At 40.9% G+C, this 21,471-nt stretch overlaps 1 protein-coding gene across 45 annotated transcripts in view; it reads right to left on the minus strand.

Annotated features, from left to right (window-relative positions):
- Positions 1-21,471, minus strand: part of KMT2C (lysine methyltransferase 2C) — a 201,816-nt gene that overhangs the window by 6,228 nt on the left and 174,117 nt on the right. For 37 of the 45 annotated variants that reach the window (XM_075082303.1, XM_075082304.1, XM_075082333.1 and 34 more), the window contains 15 exons: positions 20,757-20,868; positions 19,658-19,736; positions 19,484-19,547; positions 17,116-17,348; positions 12,342-14,042; positions 10,570-10,782; positions 9,965-10,129; positions 8,538-8,679; positions 7,600-7,747; positions 6,150-6,328; positions 5,894-6,048; positions 5,422-5,674; positions 4,265-4,404; positions 3,238-3,342; positions 233-1,355 (listed from right to left, as the gene is read on the minus strand). In XM_075082303.1, the coding sequence (XP_074938404.1) occupies positions 233-1,355; positions 3,238-3,342; positions 4,265-4,404; positions 5,422-5,674; positions 5,894-6,048; positions 6,150-6,328; positions 7,600-7,747; positions 8,538-8,679; positions 9,965-10,129; positions 10,570-10,782; positions 12,342-14,042; positions 17,116-17,348; positions 19,484-19,547; positions 19,658-19,736; positions 20,757-20,868 (4,812 nt within the window). Of the gene's footprint in view, positions 1-232; positions 1,356-3,237; positions 3,343-4,264; positions 4,405-5,233; positions 5,275-5,421; positions 5,675-5,893; positions 6,049-6,149; positions 6,329-7,599; positions 7,748-8,537; positions 8,680-9,964; positions 10,130-10,569; positions 10,783-12,341; positions 14,043-17,115; positions 17,349-19,483; positions 19,548-19,657; positions 19,737-20,756; positions 20,869-21,471 lie in introns of those variants that run through there. The other 8 variants (XM_075082296.1, XM_075082297.1, XM_075082288.1 and 5 more) reach the window with 5 other exon arrangements.

A 21,471-nucleotide genomic window follows, 5' to 3' on the forward strand; every position in this document is an offset into this window, starting at 1 on the left:
TGCAGCTTATACAATTTCTTCAAAGGTATCCTCAGTCTTCACAGCATGATATTAAAAATGGGCGCTGGAAGCTCACTGGAAACATTACATTAGACTCGCTGGAAACATTACATTAGACCAGTCTCTGCAACACGTTATTTGAAACATCTATGATACGTGTGGTAAGTACCAGTAACAACGAAACAAACAGCAAACCCACAAAAGTCACGACCTTCGTTCACACACAGTTTACCTTTTGGTGTTGTATCAGTGAGGACCAGGTCTTCGTGGCCTTGCTCCACAACCTTGATGACGAACAACGGAAGCCCATCCTTCTCCTCGATTGAACAGAGATAGCGACAGCGTCTGTTAGCGTATCTCATGCTCCAGTACAGCCGGCTAGCCTCGTAACCCACGGGGAAGAGTGCTTTTGAGGAGTGGAAGGCCTGCATCTGCTGTGGCAGCAGCTGACCGACGGCATGGAAAATCAAGCTTCCCACACGGAAAGTGTGGTCGCGTTCTCCTCGCTGAACGATGCTAGCGATCTGCCGCACCTCATCACGCTGAACGTAGACCCTCCTGAAGACTGCAAAGTAACTAAGTTCTTGCTCGTGAGTTCCCTTTGGTTTGTGCATGGGGCAAAGCATGGTCTTGTCTTTAAAAAACATGCATTGTGCTTTAATGGCACAGGTAAAGTGATAAATATTGGTGCACCTTAACCTGTGACAACCGCTGGTGGCACCCATTTTGTGACAAAACATGCATTTCATTTGCAAGCCTCTTCGCAGTGCTAGTTCCACGTTTATTAAGGCACCAGCTTGTGTCTCGTAGACTTCTGTAGACCAAAGAGCACAGTTCAAATGGACCCAAAGGTCTAAATCCAGGTTAAGAAGCCTTGCTGGTCCATCAGTTAATCCATCACCTTCCTCGTGACAGAAGCAACATTTCCTATAGTCTTTAGGCACAGGATCTGGCTTAAGGGCTGTGCCCAGTTTTTTAAGAAATTCATCTATTTCTTCTTCACAAGGAGGTTTGAATGATCCTTTAGGAATCACAATCTGAATGCTCCACTTTTTCCATTTCATTCCTTTCCATTTCTTACTTGGAGGCCGACAGTCATCAAGACTACTGTGTATTGCTTTTAACCTAGGTTTTAGTTTCACCGTTACCTTAAGCTCATCCGGTTTTGCCTCTACCTTGGCTGCTTCAAATGCGGGGGGGAACATGATGGGGGGTGATGATGGCGGAGAAACCTTTTCCTGCAACTGGGGCAGACAGTGGACGTCCAAAGTGGAGATGTTGTTGCTGTACTGATGGAATGCTTTAGGCGGCCTCTCTTTCATCGGCGACTGCGGCAAAGATGGAACTGATTCCTGCTAAATCAACGGAAAACTCTTAAGAAAAGAAAATCCCAAACCGTTAACCATTAAATATATCTTGAAAACCCTGTCGGGTCAGCGCCGAGGAGGCTACTCAGAATGCTTGAAATCATGATGCAGCAATGGAGAGAGGTGGAAATTACCCTGACCCGCGCTACCCCAGCTCGTGCCGGGATACAGAGCACAAACGTTCTCCCAGACAACCCAGAACGTGGTGCCCATTAATACACAAGAGGAAACACAAACAATCCTTTGTCCAGGTTTTGAATGAAAAACTACTCAGTCGCCCTAGACGAGCCAACTGACGGATTCAGTTCTTAAGTATTTTTAGAAAGTTTTGTTACAACACAAAATAACCTTAAAATATGGGTCACAGAATTAATTTAAAGGGTAAGAATCCTGTTACTTGATAGAAGGGGAAAATTTCGAATTAATGCCACATATTTCCCCTGGAAACAAGTGAAGAGGAAATTCCTGCAGGGCTCTAGATTAGATATACCTTGAGGACTGAACTATTCAGTCCCAGTAAACAAGGATTAAACCTGCAGAGATTTGTTTTAAAAAAAAAAAGGCGTGGGGGGTGGGGGTGGAACAAGAAGAGCAAAGGAAATTTATATTAAGGAGTGCTTAATGTGGCTTCTGTGGTTAATCTTGAAAGAGTAAATGGAAGGATCAAGAGGCTGAACATGACATTTAATTAATTTAATTATGTACATGCTGATGCACTTGTGCAGAAATGTTACCCTGTTTAAATACTAGTGAAAATGAGCTACATGGGACACCAAAAGGATGTGGATGTACACACATTTCTCTTCTCCAGGGTTTGTTTCTTTTAATTTCTTCTGAAAATATAAGTAGGATGCATCTGAAGGAAGGCTGCGAATTCTATAGTGAATACAGGACTATGAGAAAGCGTTCATTAGGTAATGCTTGAAGCACATGGCCTGTTCTGTCTACTGCTTCAGGGGAAAAAAAGTACATTTGAACTAGGAAAAGTAGGAACCAAGCCAGTTAAAAGAAGTACTCAAAAACTTTTTATCTGTGAGAAAATAAACTTAGCAGGATCATTTAATCTTGAATGAAGACTATTCCACTTTTAATGATTAAACAAACAGAAATAAATGTAAGTTATCTTCCTTTGAAACAGAATAAACGTGGACACCACAAGAAACAGTGCCTTGCATGGAAGTGCTGAGTTTCTCTAAGGCGTTGTATGCCCCGGCAGTGCCCGTAGGTAGAGCACGACAGCACACTATTTGGGACCACCTGAGAGAAACCCCTGGCCTGATTCCACTTTCAGTTGAATAAATGTTTTAAAATGTCTTTCTCCAGCAATTAGAACCTCTTTTTCCTCGTCACTGTCAGTCAGCAGGCTCTTTACTAGTGTTTTGGTAATTAATGCTTTAAAATGGCAGCTTTGCCCAAATAAAGTAACAGAATAGGATTGTATTTTTCCAGTTACATTGAAGAAATTCTTTTTGCAAACTTGCTGTTTAGTTATCATTTGCACAGTTGTTAATCTCTTTTTACTGAATAAGACAAATCAAAATGCAGAATATAGCCCTTAAAAGACATACGTATGGTTTTGTACAAGGCCCAGAGAACTTAAATGACTACTCTTTTGAGACTGCACCTTCAAAGCCTGGGAGGACAGCCAAAGGTGGTTACTCTTCTGCCATGCATCTCTGTCAGACAGAGTTCTGCAAATACGAGTTTTACTGCATGCTGCTCGTTCAGAATCTCAGCCTCTGAATATAGAGTGATTAATTTATAAACCTCTCAAACGAAATGCAAACTTCCCCCTTGCCCCCTTTCTGTTCTTCAAAAAATAGGTGCAATATTTTCTGCTCACTAGGCTCTATCAGCACCTGATACTTACTTTGTTCTCTGAGTGTTTTGCTTGCACAGCTGCTGAATAAAGAACAAAGCAGTTGTTGCTACAGAATACAATGTCCTTCATTTTATCAGAGCCTTCTTGGGAATCCTGGAAATCAAACATGGAAGATTATCAGAAGTGCATTTTAAACGCCATTCTTCACATAGAAGTGTAATGAAACGAGTCTTCCAATCTGGCTAGAAACTCCTTATTTGTAGAACATTTGTGAAATAATGAGCAATACTGTGATATAAATACTTGATTATTTGACAGATCTAACGTTACCACCACCTACAACCTTGTTCTTCAGCAGAACCGAAGTTTAACAATCAAAATAAAGCATTCTATACCATGCACCCATCTGCTCCATAGGCACACTGGCAAAGTAAAATCCATTTCCTTTTATCTTTAGATGGCAAAAGAACGTCTCGTTTCAGCCTAATCAAAGACAGATCACACTGTTTTATCTACTGATCCATCTGCAAAACATTACTGGGAATTCAGTGCTTTTCTGACTACACAAACCATTACTTTTGTGTATAAATTCTAACTATATACCTTTGTTGCATAATTATTTCAATCTCATTGAAAGAGCAATGGTACTTTTTGAATGAATGACAGTTCCCAATGTAAATACAAGAGACTGAGACTGAAATCTGTAAAAGTATTCTTGCTCTTACAATGCTTCCTGACATGGCAATAGGGCACTGCCATACCAATAGGCTCTTTTGAATTAAGGTCCCTGAAGTGGTCATGGGAGGAGGTTAGTAGCACAATTTAGGAAGCTGCCATGTATGGGACCTATTTTATGAAATTTACTGAAATTCAGTTACAGAAGTAACAACTTTGACATTTCTTATTTGTACTACAAATGTGCTTGAATACCCCATCCTGAATTAGGACACACGTAGAAGGGGGACTACAAATAAACCTGGAAGTGGTATCAGTCGGCATGAGAAGCAGTATTCTCTGTTGCCTTCGTTTGCTCATTCCCCATTACATGCAGGAAAGCATCCTTCTGCTGCAGTACCTGTTTAAGGAAAGGCAGGTCTTTGAAGGACTTCCGCACACCACTACCAAGAACCACAACTTTGCAATGAGAGCACCATCGAGGTCTCAATGCTGAGCCGTCTGCAATATTCTGACCGTGATCCTTATAGCCAGCTATACCTAGAAAACAGATACGTCTGTTAGAAGCTGTGAGATGAAACCACATTTATGAGAAGTCACAGTATTCTTCAGTGGTCTAGCGGAGTAGCATCCTCCTGGATAGGGCAGGGGAGGCAAGCTTTGAGCTATGTCCTGATGGGGAAATTGTTTAAACTAGACCAAGGGGTTGAGAGCCCAAGTCTGATGAGGAGCGGCTGAGGGAACTGGGGTTGTTTAGCCTGGAGAGGAGGCTGAGGGGAGACCTTACCGCTCTCTGCAACTACCTGAAAGGAGGCTCTAGTGAGGTGGGTGTTGGTCTCTTCTCCCAAGTAACTTGTGATAGGATGAGAGGAAATGGCCTCAAGCTTCACCAGGGAAGGTTTAGATTGGGTATTAGGAAAAATTTCTTCAATGCAAGGGTTGTCAAGCATTGGAACAGGCTGCTCAGGGGAAGGGGTTGAGTCACCATCCCTGGGGGTATTTAAAAGATCTGCAGATGTGGCACTTTGGGACATGATTTCATGATGGACTCAGCAGAGCTATGTTAATGGTTGGTCTTGATCTTAAAGGTCCTTTCCAACCTGAACGATTCTATGATTCTTTATAACCAACTGTGCGAACAACAAGGCAAAAATACATTCCTGTGTAAGAAATGAGTAACTAGACCAACAGAGGAGTACATGCTTAAACAACTATGTCCAATTTTCCAGCATAGGCACAATCTTTCTGAGTGACAGATTTAAAGTCAGACTGGACAAAAAAACCCCTAATAATGTTGGGAACTACTGGAAAAAGTACCTCACTGACAGTGACATAGATAACATAATGGAAAATCAGAAACGGATCAGACCTATTAAGTTACGGGTAACATCAGGAGCAGGTCCACATGTACTGATCACAAAAGAAGAAAAAAGTAGTATTTAGAACAAGAATCAACTATTTAATTCTAGAGCATGAAGTTATGACGCTGAAATGCATTAATACTGACTCAGTTAAAATTTTGGTACTGAAAACTTAAAAGAACTAATGCCCACTCACCATTGCTGTTTGCAGGAAATGGCACACTAGGTTGCTTCAGTCCATAAGACCCTACGATCCTGGCAGGTCCCACGGATCCTGCCTGAGGACCCTGAAGTACTAAGTGTTTCCTGTACTCCATAGATGGGTTCACTCTGTGACTGTTGGCGGTTGCCATGGAGGATGGGACATCTGGAGCGTTACTAACCTCGTAACTGTTGGGAATTCTGACGTGGAGCAGGTTGGAGAATGCTGCTACAACGCTACTAATGTTCTAAAAACAATAACAAAAACATACCTTTGTTTTCATCAGACAGGCGGTTAAGATAGCAGTAATATAAATTATTAGAAGATTTCAACAGCTGCTTTATTGCACTGTGTTATAACCCCTTCAGATTCACTATCTCTCTCTCTCTCTCTCTCTCTCTCTCTAAAAAAGATATGTGAAGTACAACGGCAGTTAATATATGTAATACAAGCTTATTTCTTTTACCTCAGCAGCTGTGGGATGTAAAGTAATTGCTACAGATATAAGGCCAGATTTAGGACCATTCTGGGATGGTCCAAGCTGAGAGGCAAAGAAGCCAGAACCAGGTAGCGCTCCTGAACCAGGTTCTGATTTTATGTAATTCCTTTTGGCTTCTGAACCTGAAAACAAAAAGAAACACAGCCGGTTAATCCTACACACTTGCGTATGTAAAAAAAAAATAAATAATCCTAGTTCTAACTTTGCTCTGCTGCGGTCTCACCTTTTCCAGTACTGCTAGGTAGGATGGGAATGATGGGCGATGGTACAGGTTCTGGGTTCTCCTCCTTTACAACTGACAAGTCTGGATACCTACTAATTTCCATTCCCACCACGCTTTCAGGAGAGGAAGAAGGAACAAAGCTGTCAGGAGTGTCCCTGTCCTCACAGTGATCTTGAACCCTGGAACAAAACCCAAAAAAGCTGTTTTGGAAAGGCTCTAAAAAACTTTGTTAAGCCAAAGTTATAAATCATGACAGGTTGCTATAATTAACTTGCTTCTTGCTACTGGTCATGGAACGCAATTATGTGACAGGCCATTACTTCTGGGTATCTCATACCCCACTGCACATGGTGGTTTCTTGGTAAAGATGCATAAAGAAAAACAGAGGTACTAACAAAGCCCATGCTCCATCACAGAACTGTCTGTTCCCCATGGCTCCATTACCTGTGTGAAAAATTAGTATTCAATATTTAAACTTTCTGGTTTAAGTGTATTCACCTCATTCACCCGCATCTACACAGAGGCTTCAGTGCTTCAAAGACACACAACTTTTGGTTAAACTAAAAGGGAGGCAAAAGGGAAGATCTTTGTAGGGACAGTCATGTTCTAGCAAGGAAAGGACTGGGAAGCTGCCATATGAGGATAGGCTGGGAGAGCTGGGTCTGTTCAGCCTTGAGAAAAGAAGGCTCAGAGGGGATCTCATCACCATGTACCAGTTCTTAAGGGGAAGCTACAAAGAAGATGGAGACTCCCTTTTTACACGGAGTCCCATGGAGAGGACAAGGGGGGATGGACACAAGTTGCTCTTGGGGAGATTCCGATTGGACACCAGAGGGAAATTTTTCACACTGAGGACAGTCACCATTGGAATAATCTCCCCAGGGAAGGGGTTGACTCGGCCACGTTGGACACCTTCAAGAGTCACCTGGACAGGGCGCTGGGCCATCTTGTTTAGACTCTGCTCTTCCTAGAAAGGTTGGACTAGATGATCCCTGAGGTCCCTTCCAACCTGGGATTCTGTGATTCTGTGATTTCTCAGAGGGTAACAGGGACTGAATAGAGCTGGGGAGTTTTCAGGCTGACTCCTGCACAGCACTGCTGTCTGGTACAGCAGTCATGCACTGTCATGGTGCAACAGTACCATGCTGCTCCAGGAAAAATACCAATTTGTGTAGTTTTCTTCTACTGTTAAGACAGCAAGGTAATGAATTCTTAACAATTTTACAGAATCTAGAGTCTAGCAATGGCAGAAGTCACCTATTTCACTATGCTGCTCTCTACACATGGAACACTAACAGTTAACCAGGACAAATAACCCCATTAAGTTCTCTGCACTGTGTGGCTGTGCACAATGGATTTCGTTTCTTCACACTATCACAGTCTCATCTCCTACTAAAAGATCACAGAAACTGCTCCAAATATGTTTTTGAAGATGTCAAGGAAAACCCACCTTAACTCCTCCTGGTTGTTGTGAGGTGGTGTTGGAAGCGAAGCAGGAACATCCACAGTTTTAGGGCCCTGAGCCATTGCTCTTGCTAATAAATCATCTTGTGGTCTGAAAGGCAACTGGAACTGCTTTGGTCCCAGAGCTTTGGTAACTGAAAACAGAAACGCACAGCACAATGAGACATCTGCACAGCTCTTCCATTGGTACACATTCTGTGTGTCAGGGCACTGGTGGCTCCCTGACACAACCAAGACATTACAGCAGATGGTAACAGCATTTTCATCCAGTTTTAGTTCAAAAACTTTTGACCATTCATGATTAATCTCCATATTCATAAAAACCTGCAAATCTTGAGCAAAAAAGGGCTTGAAAGGCTTTTGAGTGTGCCTTCTGCCAGTATAAGAGGATTTTTGTTTTACTTAAAAACAGAAAATGAACAACTCTTTGACAACAAAGGAAAAGGGGTGGGGAAAAAAGGATTTTGATCACTGAATAGTCCTTACAAAGAGGCAGTATTAGATTTTATTTGGTAGAAAAGGTCAATTTTAATTGACCAAATTACAAGCACCAGAAAATACACGCTGACTACATACAAAGCCTGCTGAGGATATATTTTGGATTGACTGCTTTTGAGCTCACTCAACTAACTGGTCAGTCATTTGTCCTGGACAAAAAAAAATTGATTTTAAGTGTTTCTTTTTAATTTCTTAAGAGTGCTTCTAGCTCTCAATATGTTTTCGAAAGGGAATAGGGAAAAGGCTATCATTTGACATCATACTGGTGTAAAATAAAGCTGGATAATAATGATTACAACCTCAAAGAGTCTAACTATACTGTTTTTATAGAAGACCATGGCAACTGAAAAGCATCCCAGTTCTCTATTTTGTAATTTGCTACAAACTTGACTCATTTATTATGGAAACAATACGTATTAGTCTTACCATCATGACCTCCTAACATACCAGCCTTGCCAGCAAGTTCCTCAGTGGTTGCAAAGCCATTTACCAACTTCTGGCATGCCACTGGAGGTGGTGTGGGAGGAAGAGAGGCTGGGGGTGTCGGAGGATTGCTCAGATTGTTCTGCTGCATGAGATTAAGGAACCAAAAATCAGCCATGGAACGCAGGGTGAAAAATTGCCTTGTTCTAGTACTAGATAACGAAACCCACTCACATATTTTTACACCCAGAGGTAGTGCTGATAAGCAGCGACAGTTAATTCTCAATTATGTGACCAAATACATAAAAGTATCTGCTACTAAAGACATGATGCTTTGCTTTTCTTATATCAATGATATTATCAGAGAAATAGTTTACATGAGGAGCATACATTACTGAGGAGATATAGCTGAATTATTTACGGAAAAGCACAAAGAACATTTTTAGGAACAGTTTGGGAGCCCCAGCAAGTTCCTATAATTTAAGCAAAGGTCTGAACTTAAGATTGAGAGAGCTATTCCGCAGTGACTCTCCATCACCATAAACAAGTCAACTTGCCCGACTTTCACTAAGAGGGAAGCTACCTCACATTTAGCACAGGATGAGCTTTCACTGAAGCAGTTACCATGGAGAAGCAGACACCCTGCAAGTTCACACTCTGGGCTACTTCTCGCTAGCTTACTTAACTGCCCATATTTTAAACAAAAATTAAATGAGAACTTCAGTATCGCTTCTTGTGGCAGCCATGCCCACAAAGCTAACGCTGATTATTCGCTTTTGACCGCAGCAACTATTTCTGCTAGGTCACATTCTCAGCTTACATGCCATGTAAGGCTGGAGTAAACACCACTTTTAATAAGTTACTAAAGTTTTTATATTAGGGTAGCCGAGCAGCAAATTTGATTGTCTGTCCACTATCTTGCTGCTCTCCCAATATTGTCACTCTGATCTCAGAGACGGAGTTTTAAATTGTGTGGGTTATTAGCTCACCAACAAATAAGCTACTTCATTTAGAGTTCGCAGGTTCTTAGTTAGGGCTTAGTGGACAAATGAGAAAAGTCTGTTTCCCATTTAACTCACGTTAAGAAATGCTTTAATACTTTCAATGACTTTGCAAAGTACTGAGAATTCAGCCTTTTCTGCTCCATAAAACTGTAATTACAATTTTCACTATTTAGCATCCATTTGTAAAAGGGATAGTTGTAGTTTTTAATTAGTTTACAATACCGTTTCCAGAACTGATTTCCACTTTTGGAGAGTGAACCAATGGTGACTGTTTCACCACGGCACCATCGATCTAGTCTAGCAACAGAAAATTATTTTCTTCTGGTTGCAAAAAAAGGCAGGAACTCTAACCAGCTGGTAGTAATAATGTCACAAACTCCTTTTCCCACAGAGAGCACGCAATGGAAATCCAGATTAAAGCCTTACCTTGTAAATGAGCTGGGAGTAGTAATCTGAAGCCCCATCAAGAGTAGCACTACCAAAACTTCCTACAAGTCGATTTCCACCATTTAGCTGGCCACTGCCATAGGGAAGAAAGTGTGCAAAGCTCACTCCAATTATTGGTTCCATCAAAGGCAGAAGAGAAAGCTGCTATATTGAAAGAAAAAAAAAAGTTAGACATTAATTTAACTGTAACACAGAAGCATTGCAAATCCCCAAACATCAGCAGAGTGGTTTCTAATTCAAAAAAAATCATCGGAATTTACCCACTACCAGAAAAGCCTCTCTGTTTGTTAAGGCAGGTGGTCCCCTGTCCATCCAAGCCACAGCTCCGGCTCCCTGCCAGTTCATCCAGAGAGGCTGCCAGAGCTGACAAGAACTCCATGGCTTAGAGACTACCAAACGCCTGCCATGCCAGTAGATCTTCCAAATTGAAATAAAACCAAAACTTTAGATTTCCTAGATTTGTGGAAGTTTTCATTTTCTCCACCCTGTACTCAAAATTCACCTTAATCAACTTCATTTCCACCATGAGAAGCCCACTCTTTCAGGTGTCCTCCTGACGCATTACCCAGCAGCTATATACCTACCTGTTTTAACTGGATGAACGTATCAGCGTTAGGGTAAATAGCTTGCTTTTCTTCTTCTTCTTTTTTTCTTTTCTTGGACCGAGGAGCTGCCTTCTCTCCTGTCCTCTGAGTTCGCTTATTTCTCTGTTTCTTCGTTTCAGGTCCTACATCTGTTCTCTGAAGCTGGCTGTTACTACACCCAAATGCACCTTGCATCTGGTTTCCTGCAGTTTGCTGGTATAAAAAAAGAAAGTGAAGGAGAATTTTTGACATCTTAATACACAGTTCATTCAAATTTACTGCACGATAGTCTACAAGAAGACGCACAGTATAATAAATCTCCTTGATAACAAACTGTATTTTACAGTTTGTTTACTTTGCTGTCTCACTGGCAGCTGGAACTGCTGTACTGTCCCTACACACAGAATTATGACTTACCGTTAACACCACTGACATCTGAAAACATCATTAAAAACTCACAGACCAGAAACATTTTCTTTTGAATACCCCCTACAGTAAAGTTACATGTGCATGCAACCTTAGAGATTTTCATGGGGGCATAATGAAAGTCAGACTTGGTTACAGAAAAAAGGCGTGCAAGTTAATATAATACAAATGTATCTTGAGGTTAGAAACAAAAACAGTATTGTGAAACACTTCTGGATTGTACCACTTGCTCAAATGCTTTCAGTATGAATTTGCAAAGCCACTGTTCACAAGGATAGCTATGTAAAAGCAATCAGAATGGGACAGAGAGTGGCAAGCCAAAAGAAAGTCCAATTTCTTTTTATCAATTATTTTTTTAAACAGCTCTACATGACCCCTTCCTGTCATATATGTTTTAACCATGGATCTTTAACACTTAACCTAAGTTACCTGCTGCTCACAAGTACCTTTATTTTTATCAGTCTTTATTCATTTTGGACATTTTAAATTTTGTTTCAAGGAGGTTTCTAGAGTTTAGGCAGCCACAAACCAAAACTGAGTAGAGATTAAACATTACAATAAAACAACCAACAAATTTAAGTGTAGAGTGTATCCTACCTCCACAGAAAGCAATTTTCTTCAGGTCTGTTTTTAAGATCCTTATAAATTATTACATCATATCATGTCATTAATATAAAGAATTAATGCTCCCTTCCATTAAAGTAAAATTAATTAGAGAAATATTCTGTAACACAGAAATCCAGAAATTTTATGAGATTTAACAATTTCACACTTTTGATAAAAAACCTAGAGCATCGCCTCTACTACAATTAGACACAATACATGATTTTCACGAGCCAAAAATGAACATGGGCTTGGTTCACTCACGGACCACTCCGAATGGTGCAGCTGAAAGGGTGTGAAGCAGAGCCCTATACCTCTGCAAAGGCGCACAGGCCATCCTGTACATGACTACGATGGAGTCACAGAAGAAAGCATCATACAGACATACCATACACTGCACAGAAACATACTAGTAGGTAATTAAGAGTCATACTGTAAAATCTTGGTAAATATTTGGAAGCACTATTTTTAAGATGATTATCTATAGAAAAATTATTTTTTGCATTTTAGTAATTTCTGAATACACTGATCTACGAAGTCATATTAAAACTTGTTCTTTGCCTAACACAGATGATTTACTCATGAAGAAAAGGCAGGACGGGAGGTAGAAATTCCTTAAAGCTGTTTATTCAACCCTTGTGCAGGTAGGTTATCTCCCCGCCTTTTCACAAATGCCTACGGGTAAACACACAAACTAGGCTTTGCTGATGACCACTGAATAACAAAACTAGTAACAGGCTCACCATCCCTTCAGCTGAATTCTGCTTCTCTGTTAACTTCTTATCCCCAGAAGCCTCCTCTTCTGTTCGGCTGCTGTTCTCCGATTTCTGATTTAGAAGAGATGAGGACTTCTTATTTTTAAGCAGGTGTTTCAGCAATTCGTTCCCCGACTCCCCTTTTGCTGTTGGAACGCTAGCCGGTTGTGCTGGACTCTGAGCTGAAGAGGCAGGCTGTGATGTGACCTTATCTTCTTCCACCTTAATACTGCTTGGATTTTCTGGTTTAGGCTCAGCTTGACCTGAGCATTGATCAGTTTCTGCCTTTTCTAGTTTAACTTCTTGAATGCTGCTCGATGTATCTGTTTTAGTCTTTTCAGTCTCTGTATTTACACTTGGCTGTTTCTGTGGCAGACTGCTGTTGGGGAGCTTACATTCCAGCTCTGGAGAGGTCTGGCTCTCTCCTGCGTTTGATGTTGACGGGCCTGTTAACTCCACTGATTCTTGTTCATCTTGATGACGTGGAAGTTCATTGGGGGTGTTAACTGTCGGGGTGGAGGTAGAATCAGAAACGGTTGGAGTTGATGGTGCAGTTATATCTGAATGTGGAGTTGACGGGGCTTTTATTGACTCAGCATCATCGTCCTTTTTCTTTTTTCGTGTCCTTTTCTTTTTCCCTTTCTCTTCTGGGATTATGTCAGAATACAGCTGTATGAGAGACTGGCCTGATTCGGGGAAGTTTGTTGCCTGGGGCACACTAGTGTCCGAACCACATGGGGCACCACTACTGAGTACCGTAGATGAAGGTACAGCAGAAGCAAATGGAAGCCTGACCTGGTTCTGTGTAAAGGTGGCCCCAGGGAGATTCCCATGAGTTTGTTTTACATTATGGAAATTAGGGGCTCCACCTGGAACAGCAGATGCATCAGGTCCAAAAGTGGTAGGTCCCACTGGCCTTCGCTCACTGCTTTGTATAAAATTTGTGGCAGGAGGCGAGGTCACAGGACCTTGTTGCAAAATTTGCCCCATTTGTTGCTGTTGATGCTGTGGAGACTGCTGAAGAGGTCGCGGAGTTTGTATGAAATCACAAGGTAGGTCAGAATTAAAGAAAGGCATCTGAGATACAGATGTTTTGTTATTTAATTCAGAACCTATCATACCGTGCTGTTCTAGTTCCATTCTCTGCTGTAAAGCCCTCTGTCGATCTACCTCCTGCATAAGCTGAATGCGTTGCCGCTCCTGTTGCTCTCGTAAACGCTCCTTTCTTTCCCGTTCTTGAAAACTCTCACTAAAAGGGTTATTGTCCTCAAACTCCACTCTTGGTGGTGGCCCTGACTGTGCTGTTGCGTTTGGACCAGGCACAGGAGCTGGTGTACCCGGAGTAATTGGCAACAAGGTCATTGGAGGCTGCATTCTTGCTGGATTCATGGAAATATGACCTGCAGGGGCATTTGCAGATTGCCATCCAGATAAATTTGGCATTCTGGTTGGGTTGGATTGCCCAGGGATTACCACTGTATGTTGCTGATGCTGGAGCTGTTGTGCCACCATGGGGAAGTTTTGCTGATTCATTGCTGGTGATGTTCCTCCCGGAACCATGGGTGGTTGAGCCTGGACGCCTGGCATTATAGCATGGGGTGCCATTCCACACTGCTGCTGCTGCTGCTGCTGCTGCTTGATTCGATATTCCTCAATTAGTTCTGCATGCTCTTTCTGCTGCTTTCGAATCTAAAATTTAAAAAAGTCATTATTCATCTCTGACATGTACTGACTACGTAAGTAGCATAAACCATGTAACTCACCATCATAATTTCAGTAGACGATGAACCTCAGGCAGAAATAGCATTTCTGTACAGTCTTATTTTCTCTCCCTTTTTAAGGCTAAATAGCCATTATTTCATTAGAAATACTATCCGTCCCAAAATTTCAGAAAAAATTACAGTGCCTCAAAGTTCTATTTACATACCAAGACTGCATTGTGCTAGAGAATGTACACACCTAAACCAAAAGTGATCCTTGTCCTACAGACCTTATCATCCATGCACACGATAACAATAGTTGGGAACAGGGAAAAGGAAACAGTGAGGCGGATGATCTTCACACAGCAGCAAAAATGTTTAGAAGACGTAACTGAAAGGGAAAAGTTTGCAGCAAAACAGCGAGGTAGATTCCCATTTATTCATAGGCAGATGCTCAAATATCACACAACAGATGAAAATGGCAGCCGCTGCTTGAAAATTTTAAATTTTATCATGAAAATAAACTGAACTTGGACACTAAAAGTGAAGCCTAGTAGTTTATTTTTAAGGCAAGCAGGAGAAGCCAATGGGAGGATATGACAGTGTCAACCAGACAAGAAAGAGCATTTCAGAAACACAACAGATACCTAACTATGCTGCTCTCTCAAAAAACGAAAGGTCTTGTAATCCACTGGTTAATAAGACACACATTATGGAAAATTTCTCTCTCACTTTGATTCATTAGATTATAGCTTCCATAACTTCCATTTGCTGTTTGTACGGATAGAAAAAGTCCATAACATAATTAAAAATGTTTGATAGTACTCTCCTTTATCTGAGGCTAGGGACAAGCCAGAAAGCTCAGGATAACAGAGATATTACAGGACACACTCCAGAATGCACGACAGATGCACCCAAAAGGCTACTTAGACAGTAATCTCAGGTCCAAGATGATTTATGAGCTCTGGCTTGGCACTGACACTGCCAGATAAACAGTGCCACTGCACAAAGCCACCAACTGGATCGATCCGCATTGCATAGTCCAGCGCTCCTGGACTTCTCCGTGGGTACGCAGCACTAAACCTGTGTTGGATTTGTACGCCTACAGAATGAGGCATCCAAATCACTATGCCCTCCCAGGATCTGCAGTGGTGGATCAGCCACGTGACTGTACTTGGAATCAGCTGAGATCTCAAAGGACCAGCACTGACTACACCCAGCTGGACCCGAGCCGAGCTGCACAGATCGACCTGGTGATTTTCACAGTGTAGGGGAGAACAAGGCAGAGCTTATTAGCACAGGCACAGTGCCACACCAAAGCAGTTAAACTGCCCTGGCCACAGAGACAATATGGTAGTGTCTGCATGGCTCTGTGCCTGAGCTAATAACCCTGTCAGACAGAAGCTCACGTTGCACAAAGTCAGCTCCAGTTTCTCTGCGCCTGTGTCCAGGACCAGCAATTCAGAGGGATTTGAAAGCTCTTTTCTCTATATATCCATATATAGATGTTTCCCTTTTCAAAAACTAACAGAAGCTTGATTACAGAAAAATTACTTGATCTGATTTGAAGGACTGGTGAACTGCTTCAAATAGAAGGTGCTTAAAAATATACTTTAACAAAACCTTATTAAAGCTCCTACTAGGTATGTAACAAAGTCCTGTTTAGGATGTGGATGCCTGGCTAAATCAGTGACTGAAGGGGAGTGGAGGGCATTTACCAGCAGTATATGAAAATTAAGTTTAAAAATGAAAAATGAAAGAAACTTAATGATGGGGCATTAAATGAATCTGCCAGTAATGTCATGATTGGCAGCTGTTACTTCAACATAACTCCACCAAAAGACTAGACTGACGTATGTATGATGAAGATTGGTTATTTTGTTTGCACTTAGTCTACTTGTAATTCATTGTAGAAGGGAAAAAAAAACAGAGTAAGAAATTATGTAGACATAATTTATCTGCTCGATCCCTCTTCCACAATAGTGAAAAGACAAGCCAACTGATGTTCCATCCAGTGCATACTTTGTCTTGAAGCAACACAGGAGCAAGAACTCGAGGGTCAGATATCACTTAGGACTTCATTCCAAGCAGCCGGCTGCCAACTTTTTCCCCTCATGTTAATAAAGGATAATTCTAAAGCATTTTCATGTTCAGCAGGTCTGGTTGATCCTGACAATCATGCCAGATAATTTATAAATGATGTCTTAAGGAACACAGCATTCAATGCTGTTGGCCAAAGCATAGATTTATCAAAGCTATCACAGGTTTAACTTTGATCTCACTTACTGTGATCACACTTACACGATGTAGAAAGTGAAATTCCAACTGAATATAAAGAAAGAAAACCAAAACCCAGTGAAATTGGTTACACATTGGAACAGGGGCCCAGAAAGGCTGGGAAATCTCTACCCTTAGAGACTTAAAAAACTTGACTGACAAGGCACTGAGCAACCCGACTTAACCATGAAGCTAGCTCTGCTTTGATCAGTAGACTACATGATCTCCAGATATCCCTTTGACCTATATTATTGCATGATATAACAACAGATAACACACTGATAATCAGTGTCTAGAAACTAAATTATAAACTAGATCATAAAACTAAACAACACTAAAGATGTAATGAAAGAGATTTTCAAACAGGAACTTTTAACTGGCATATAACCAAGAGGTTCTGATTACTTAAGGACACCTGAAAAAGGACTGAGTTACGAGGTTTATTCAAGCCTGAAACAAAGCCTGCATGCTAAGACTTTCCTCTGAATCTTTCATTTATGCTTTTCATGGTACCAGGAACTTCGCTGCGAGTCATTTTGCCAAGGAATTTCCCCTCTTACCAAAGTACTAAAACAGCTTTTTGTCATAATGTTTGCCACAGCATATTCTCCTACAATTCCAGTGTCACTGGCAATGCTGTTACACACACAAAATATGATAGGGACTGGCTCCCTTTAAATAAGCTCCACTGTATTTAAGCATTTCAATTCACCTTTTAAAGGAAAGAGTCATACCAGTATGACAGCTTAGTATTAAGGGGATCAGTTTGGATTCCAGATGATTACCTGTTCTAGCTGTTTTTGGACCATACTTTGCTGCTCAGTAACGTGTTTAAGCTGTTCTGCATCTTCTTCTGGGAACTCACGGCCAGCTTTCTTGGCTGTACGCTGTTTTGCTGAGAGTGCCTTTTTTGATTTTCTGTGCGCTCCAATTTGTTCCTCAAGGTACTTCTGTTGCATTTGAAGAAGTTGCTGTGTTTCTTGCAGCCATTCCTCATACTGCTTTCTTTGTGAATCATCTAGAGAGAAGGGAAATTAAGTGTGATATGATCTCATCCTGGGGGTAAGCTCTCATCCTACCTTTTAGAGATGAAGTTCAACAATCAGGTTTGCCCTTTCTTTTAAGAAACCATTGGTTAAATTCAGCCAAATTTGACAGAGGATTTGATACCTCAAGAGATATGAAGCTCTTGGAGTGTTTTGAGTAAAGGAGACAGAGATCCAAATCACTGCACTTATTGAGAGAAGGCAGTTTTAAACATAGTCCCGTAATTTCAAGAGACACCAGCCCGCTGTCTGGCCAGTAAATGTGCACTTGCTAGACATGAGCAAATGTAGCGTTGAAAGCAGCTACAGAACCTGGCGGTATGCTGCTCTACCATAGAAGAGGGAACATGGAAGACCTCCTAGAAGCACTCGTGCAAAGGGAAAGAGATTAGGGAGTAAGGACACAAATTTACAGGAAACAGGGTCTCATTAATTCTGGTGTTTGCAGAAGAGTTCTGTACATATAAAATCTATTTTTATTACTACTTCTAAGAAAAAAATAAAATTATAAACATCCACCAAATATTCATGAAATGAAAGAAAGATATTGCCTTTGTAAAAATAACTTTCTGCCAGTCCTCCGTACAGGGCCTTCAGCACCAGTGCCTTTTCCTCCCCACAAGCAGATGCACTCCCATTTAGACTGTAACCGAGACATCACTCTTTTTACAAATGAGAAATGCTCATCTGTTACGAGCAGTCCATTGCTCTCAGATGTTTTTCTCAAGGCAAAACAATCATATCTGATAACACTTGATGTGCCCTAAGCCCAGAAGGCAAGACAGAAGGTCTGGTGTTGGTATCGTTTGTCTCCTGACCGCATTGTGGCAATGAGCTGGGTAACCAGGAATACGGCATGGATCTTCCTTGCTTCTTTAATAAAGATACCTACATGACAGTATGATTTCAATGTAATCATGTCCTCCTTGTGCTCCAGTCCCTACCACCTTCTACTTTAAGAGTCACTGCGTCAGCGACAGCCATCGACTCTAATGGCTGAACTAGATCAACCCACAGAGCTAGCTACAGTCTCGAGAGGTGCCCATTCTTTGAACAGTAAATTCTGTGAAACTAATCACATAACCTGAAGGGTCAATCGAGTGGAAACGACAGAGAGTAATTGCAGATGGGAGCAATGTGGAAGTGCAAATGAAAACACTGAAATACTAACAAGTTCCAGGTAAGAATAACTACTATGGAAATGAGAAACAGATAGGTGCTCAGAACCACCACCAACCCCCCCAACCAAAGCAAGGCGACCGCTGAGTGTCATGTCAAATCTCACTAGAAATTAATACAGATAATATTGCAAAAGCTCCTTACTGCATACTCAGTGTTGCTACTCCAGTTTATGGAAGAGGTGAAGGTGTTTACTTCTGTTTCTTATACATAAATATCAAGCAAAGTTTCTGCAGTGACAGAAACACTTTTTTACCTGTGGTCTTCCTCTCATTCTTCATATGCTCAGTTTTAGTTTCTGCTAATAAATCTTTCCCAACGTAGAGACTGGGATTTAAAATTGATCGAGGGCAACCAGAAACAAGGAATGCAAAATACTAGTGCTATATATTTCTGCTTTCAACAATCATGGTTCCCAGCCAGGCTTGCTTAACCTGCTTAAACCTTGCTTAACTTGCTTAAAGCCTGGAAAGCTTTTACTGGTATTTGTTAAAATGACAATGATGCTGCACAAAACTTTTTGCTTCTGAAATAAACCACACACCCCCATCAATATAGACTGTTGTTCTCAGTGAACTCAGAATGTTACAACACAACCAAAGACCAGGTTTTTGACTTAGCAGTCTGTCAGTTAATAAATTACTATTCTCACACAAATCCAAATAACGCTTATTTTCTATTTGTTCTGTTTCCCTCTTTCCTTCTGTTTCCCTTTTCCTCCTCTTTATCTGAGGATAGTGTCTAGAAAAAAAATGTTATTAGCATTTACTGTGCACCCCTTTATTAGCTGGTATCATAATGATGAAATGACTCAATTTTAAAAGGATGAATTTTTGAGAGACATGATCCATTTATGGATATTTTATTTTAAAGAAAACAGAACTGCAGAATGAAACAACATACAATAAATTATTAAATCAGTACTTACTGACAAAACCGGGACCAAAATTGGGAGGATTAGGTCTAGAAATCTGAGGTGTCAAACTTCCGTCCTAGAAATTCCAGTAAAACATAAAGACAAGAATATTAAATCATGATTCAATTACAAAAAAACCAGCCAAAAACTAGTTATCATTATTAACCCCATATCAAGTTGCATTACCTGTGTAATTGCCTGCTGCATATGATTTTGGCCTTCACCCGTCTGAGCCCCTGGCACAGGCTGACCCATAAAGGGAAACCTATTGATATATAAACAGAAAGTGAAATTGTAACTTTTAAAAATGGTGACTATTTTAGGGGAGAGACAACTTTTTGTATTACACTGAACTTACACGAAGCATCCAAATATTTCATAGACATTTGCTTGAACTTCTATACCAAATATTTTCAATGTCTGGAGAATACTAATTCTCATTTGATGCTACAGTACTTTGCCCATGGTTGGAACTATTGCATTTTACGCTTTTCAGAGAGATGAAGTGAACATTATGCACTGTGCTAAAACAGTGAAGATGGGCAAAAAAATAATAAAAATTTGTATTTGTATTTTAATATATGATGATACAAAAAAAAAAAAGATTTAATGGATTTAAGACTCCATGGTCACCAGCAGAGTCAACTAGAGTTGGGTAAATGTACACCTCTGCTAAGCCACATGTTATCACGTAGCACTGAAGTATGTGTCAGGAAGGAGAAAACACACTGTTTTAAGGGCCACATAAAAAGAAAAGGTGCAGATCCTTTCTGGCCCATCGACTCTCCACCTATGGTAAAGGCAGTCATGGTGAAGTCTGCCCAGTTCATCGCTCCATTTGTGCCCAGAAGAGATTTAAAGAGAGAATGAACCTTCCATTACTTGGGCTAAATCTTAATTATACTTAGCATTAGATGATATGCTGCAATATGAGGTTTAACCGTTACACAGCCATCAACAGTTTTCAAACACAATGCATGGGAGGCACATCATTACATAATAAGTAAGTGGGAATGCAAGAAAAGCATCAACAGTGAAGCCATGTTGACCAATGACATTACAACTGGAACACAAGTCTGATGCTTTTTAACAATTTTTACAGTTTCTACTCCACGCTGGTTTTATTCTTAGGAGGCAATCTTGTATCAGCATGGACTAAGAACTACAGGACAAAAAGATCTTTTTCCACTTTTGATTTTTTAAATTTCCTGTGACATCCTCCCCTGGCTCTATCACCTCCTTTAACGTTTTATAGCCCTAAAGAATGGTATCAAGGGTTGCCTACCTGTTCATAACCATTGGTGGCATCCCCATGTTACTCTGCGCCATAACTTTATTGATCCCCTTAAGAGCCACCATTTTTGCTTTCATTATGGGATCAGTAATTGCATCAAAGTCTATAAAAGAAAAAACAGTAAGAGTGAACTACATAGCTGAACACTACAAGTTATTAACTGGAACTGACTTGTTTATATCTAGTTCATGCATAAATCATGAGTAAAACAACATAATTGCATTACTATTTCACATTACTTGTCCTTTCCACTTTGTAATTCACAGTTAATATGTAGTTTCATGTATCATCTAAGGAAAGTTACTCCAGCAGCAACTGTCCTTGTTTTCAGCCACAACATACAAAGAAAAGCAGGTCAGTCTGAGAAGGGCTCTAGACCAAACCTGGCCTATGACCCAAGAGATTAATAAATTCTATTTACAGGTTTAAGAATCAGGAGGAAGAGCTGTTTCTTTGAGTTCAGTTGGCAAAACTGACACACCACCACCAACGTACTAAGAAAACGGTTTAGTCGCTCTGTAATTACCAGCAGCGCTACAGGCAGAAAGGCACACGGCCTGTACAGCATCTGAAAAGGCCACAAGCATGGTGAGCTCTGCCTTTTTGCTGTCTCTCCCATTCGGTGCGTCACGCAGAGCAGCATAAATGGGAGTACAGAACAGCTGAGGTTGGAGGTCATCTTAGCCACCTGGGGTGGCTACAGCGT

Source organism: Phalacrocorax aristotelis, chromosome 2 (genome assembly GCF_949628215.1).
Source record: "Phalacrocorax aristotelis chromosome 2, bGulAri2.1, whole genome shotgun sequence".
Classification (NCBI taxonomy): domain Eukaryota; kingdom Metazoa; phylum Chordata; class Aves; order Suliformes; family Phalacrocoracidae; genus Phalacrocorax; species Phalacrocorax aristotelis.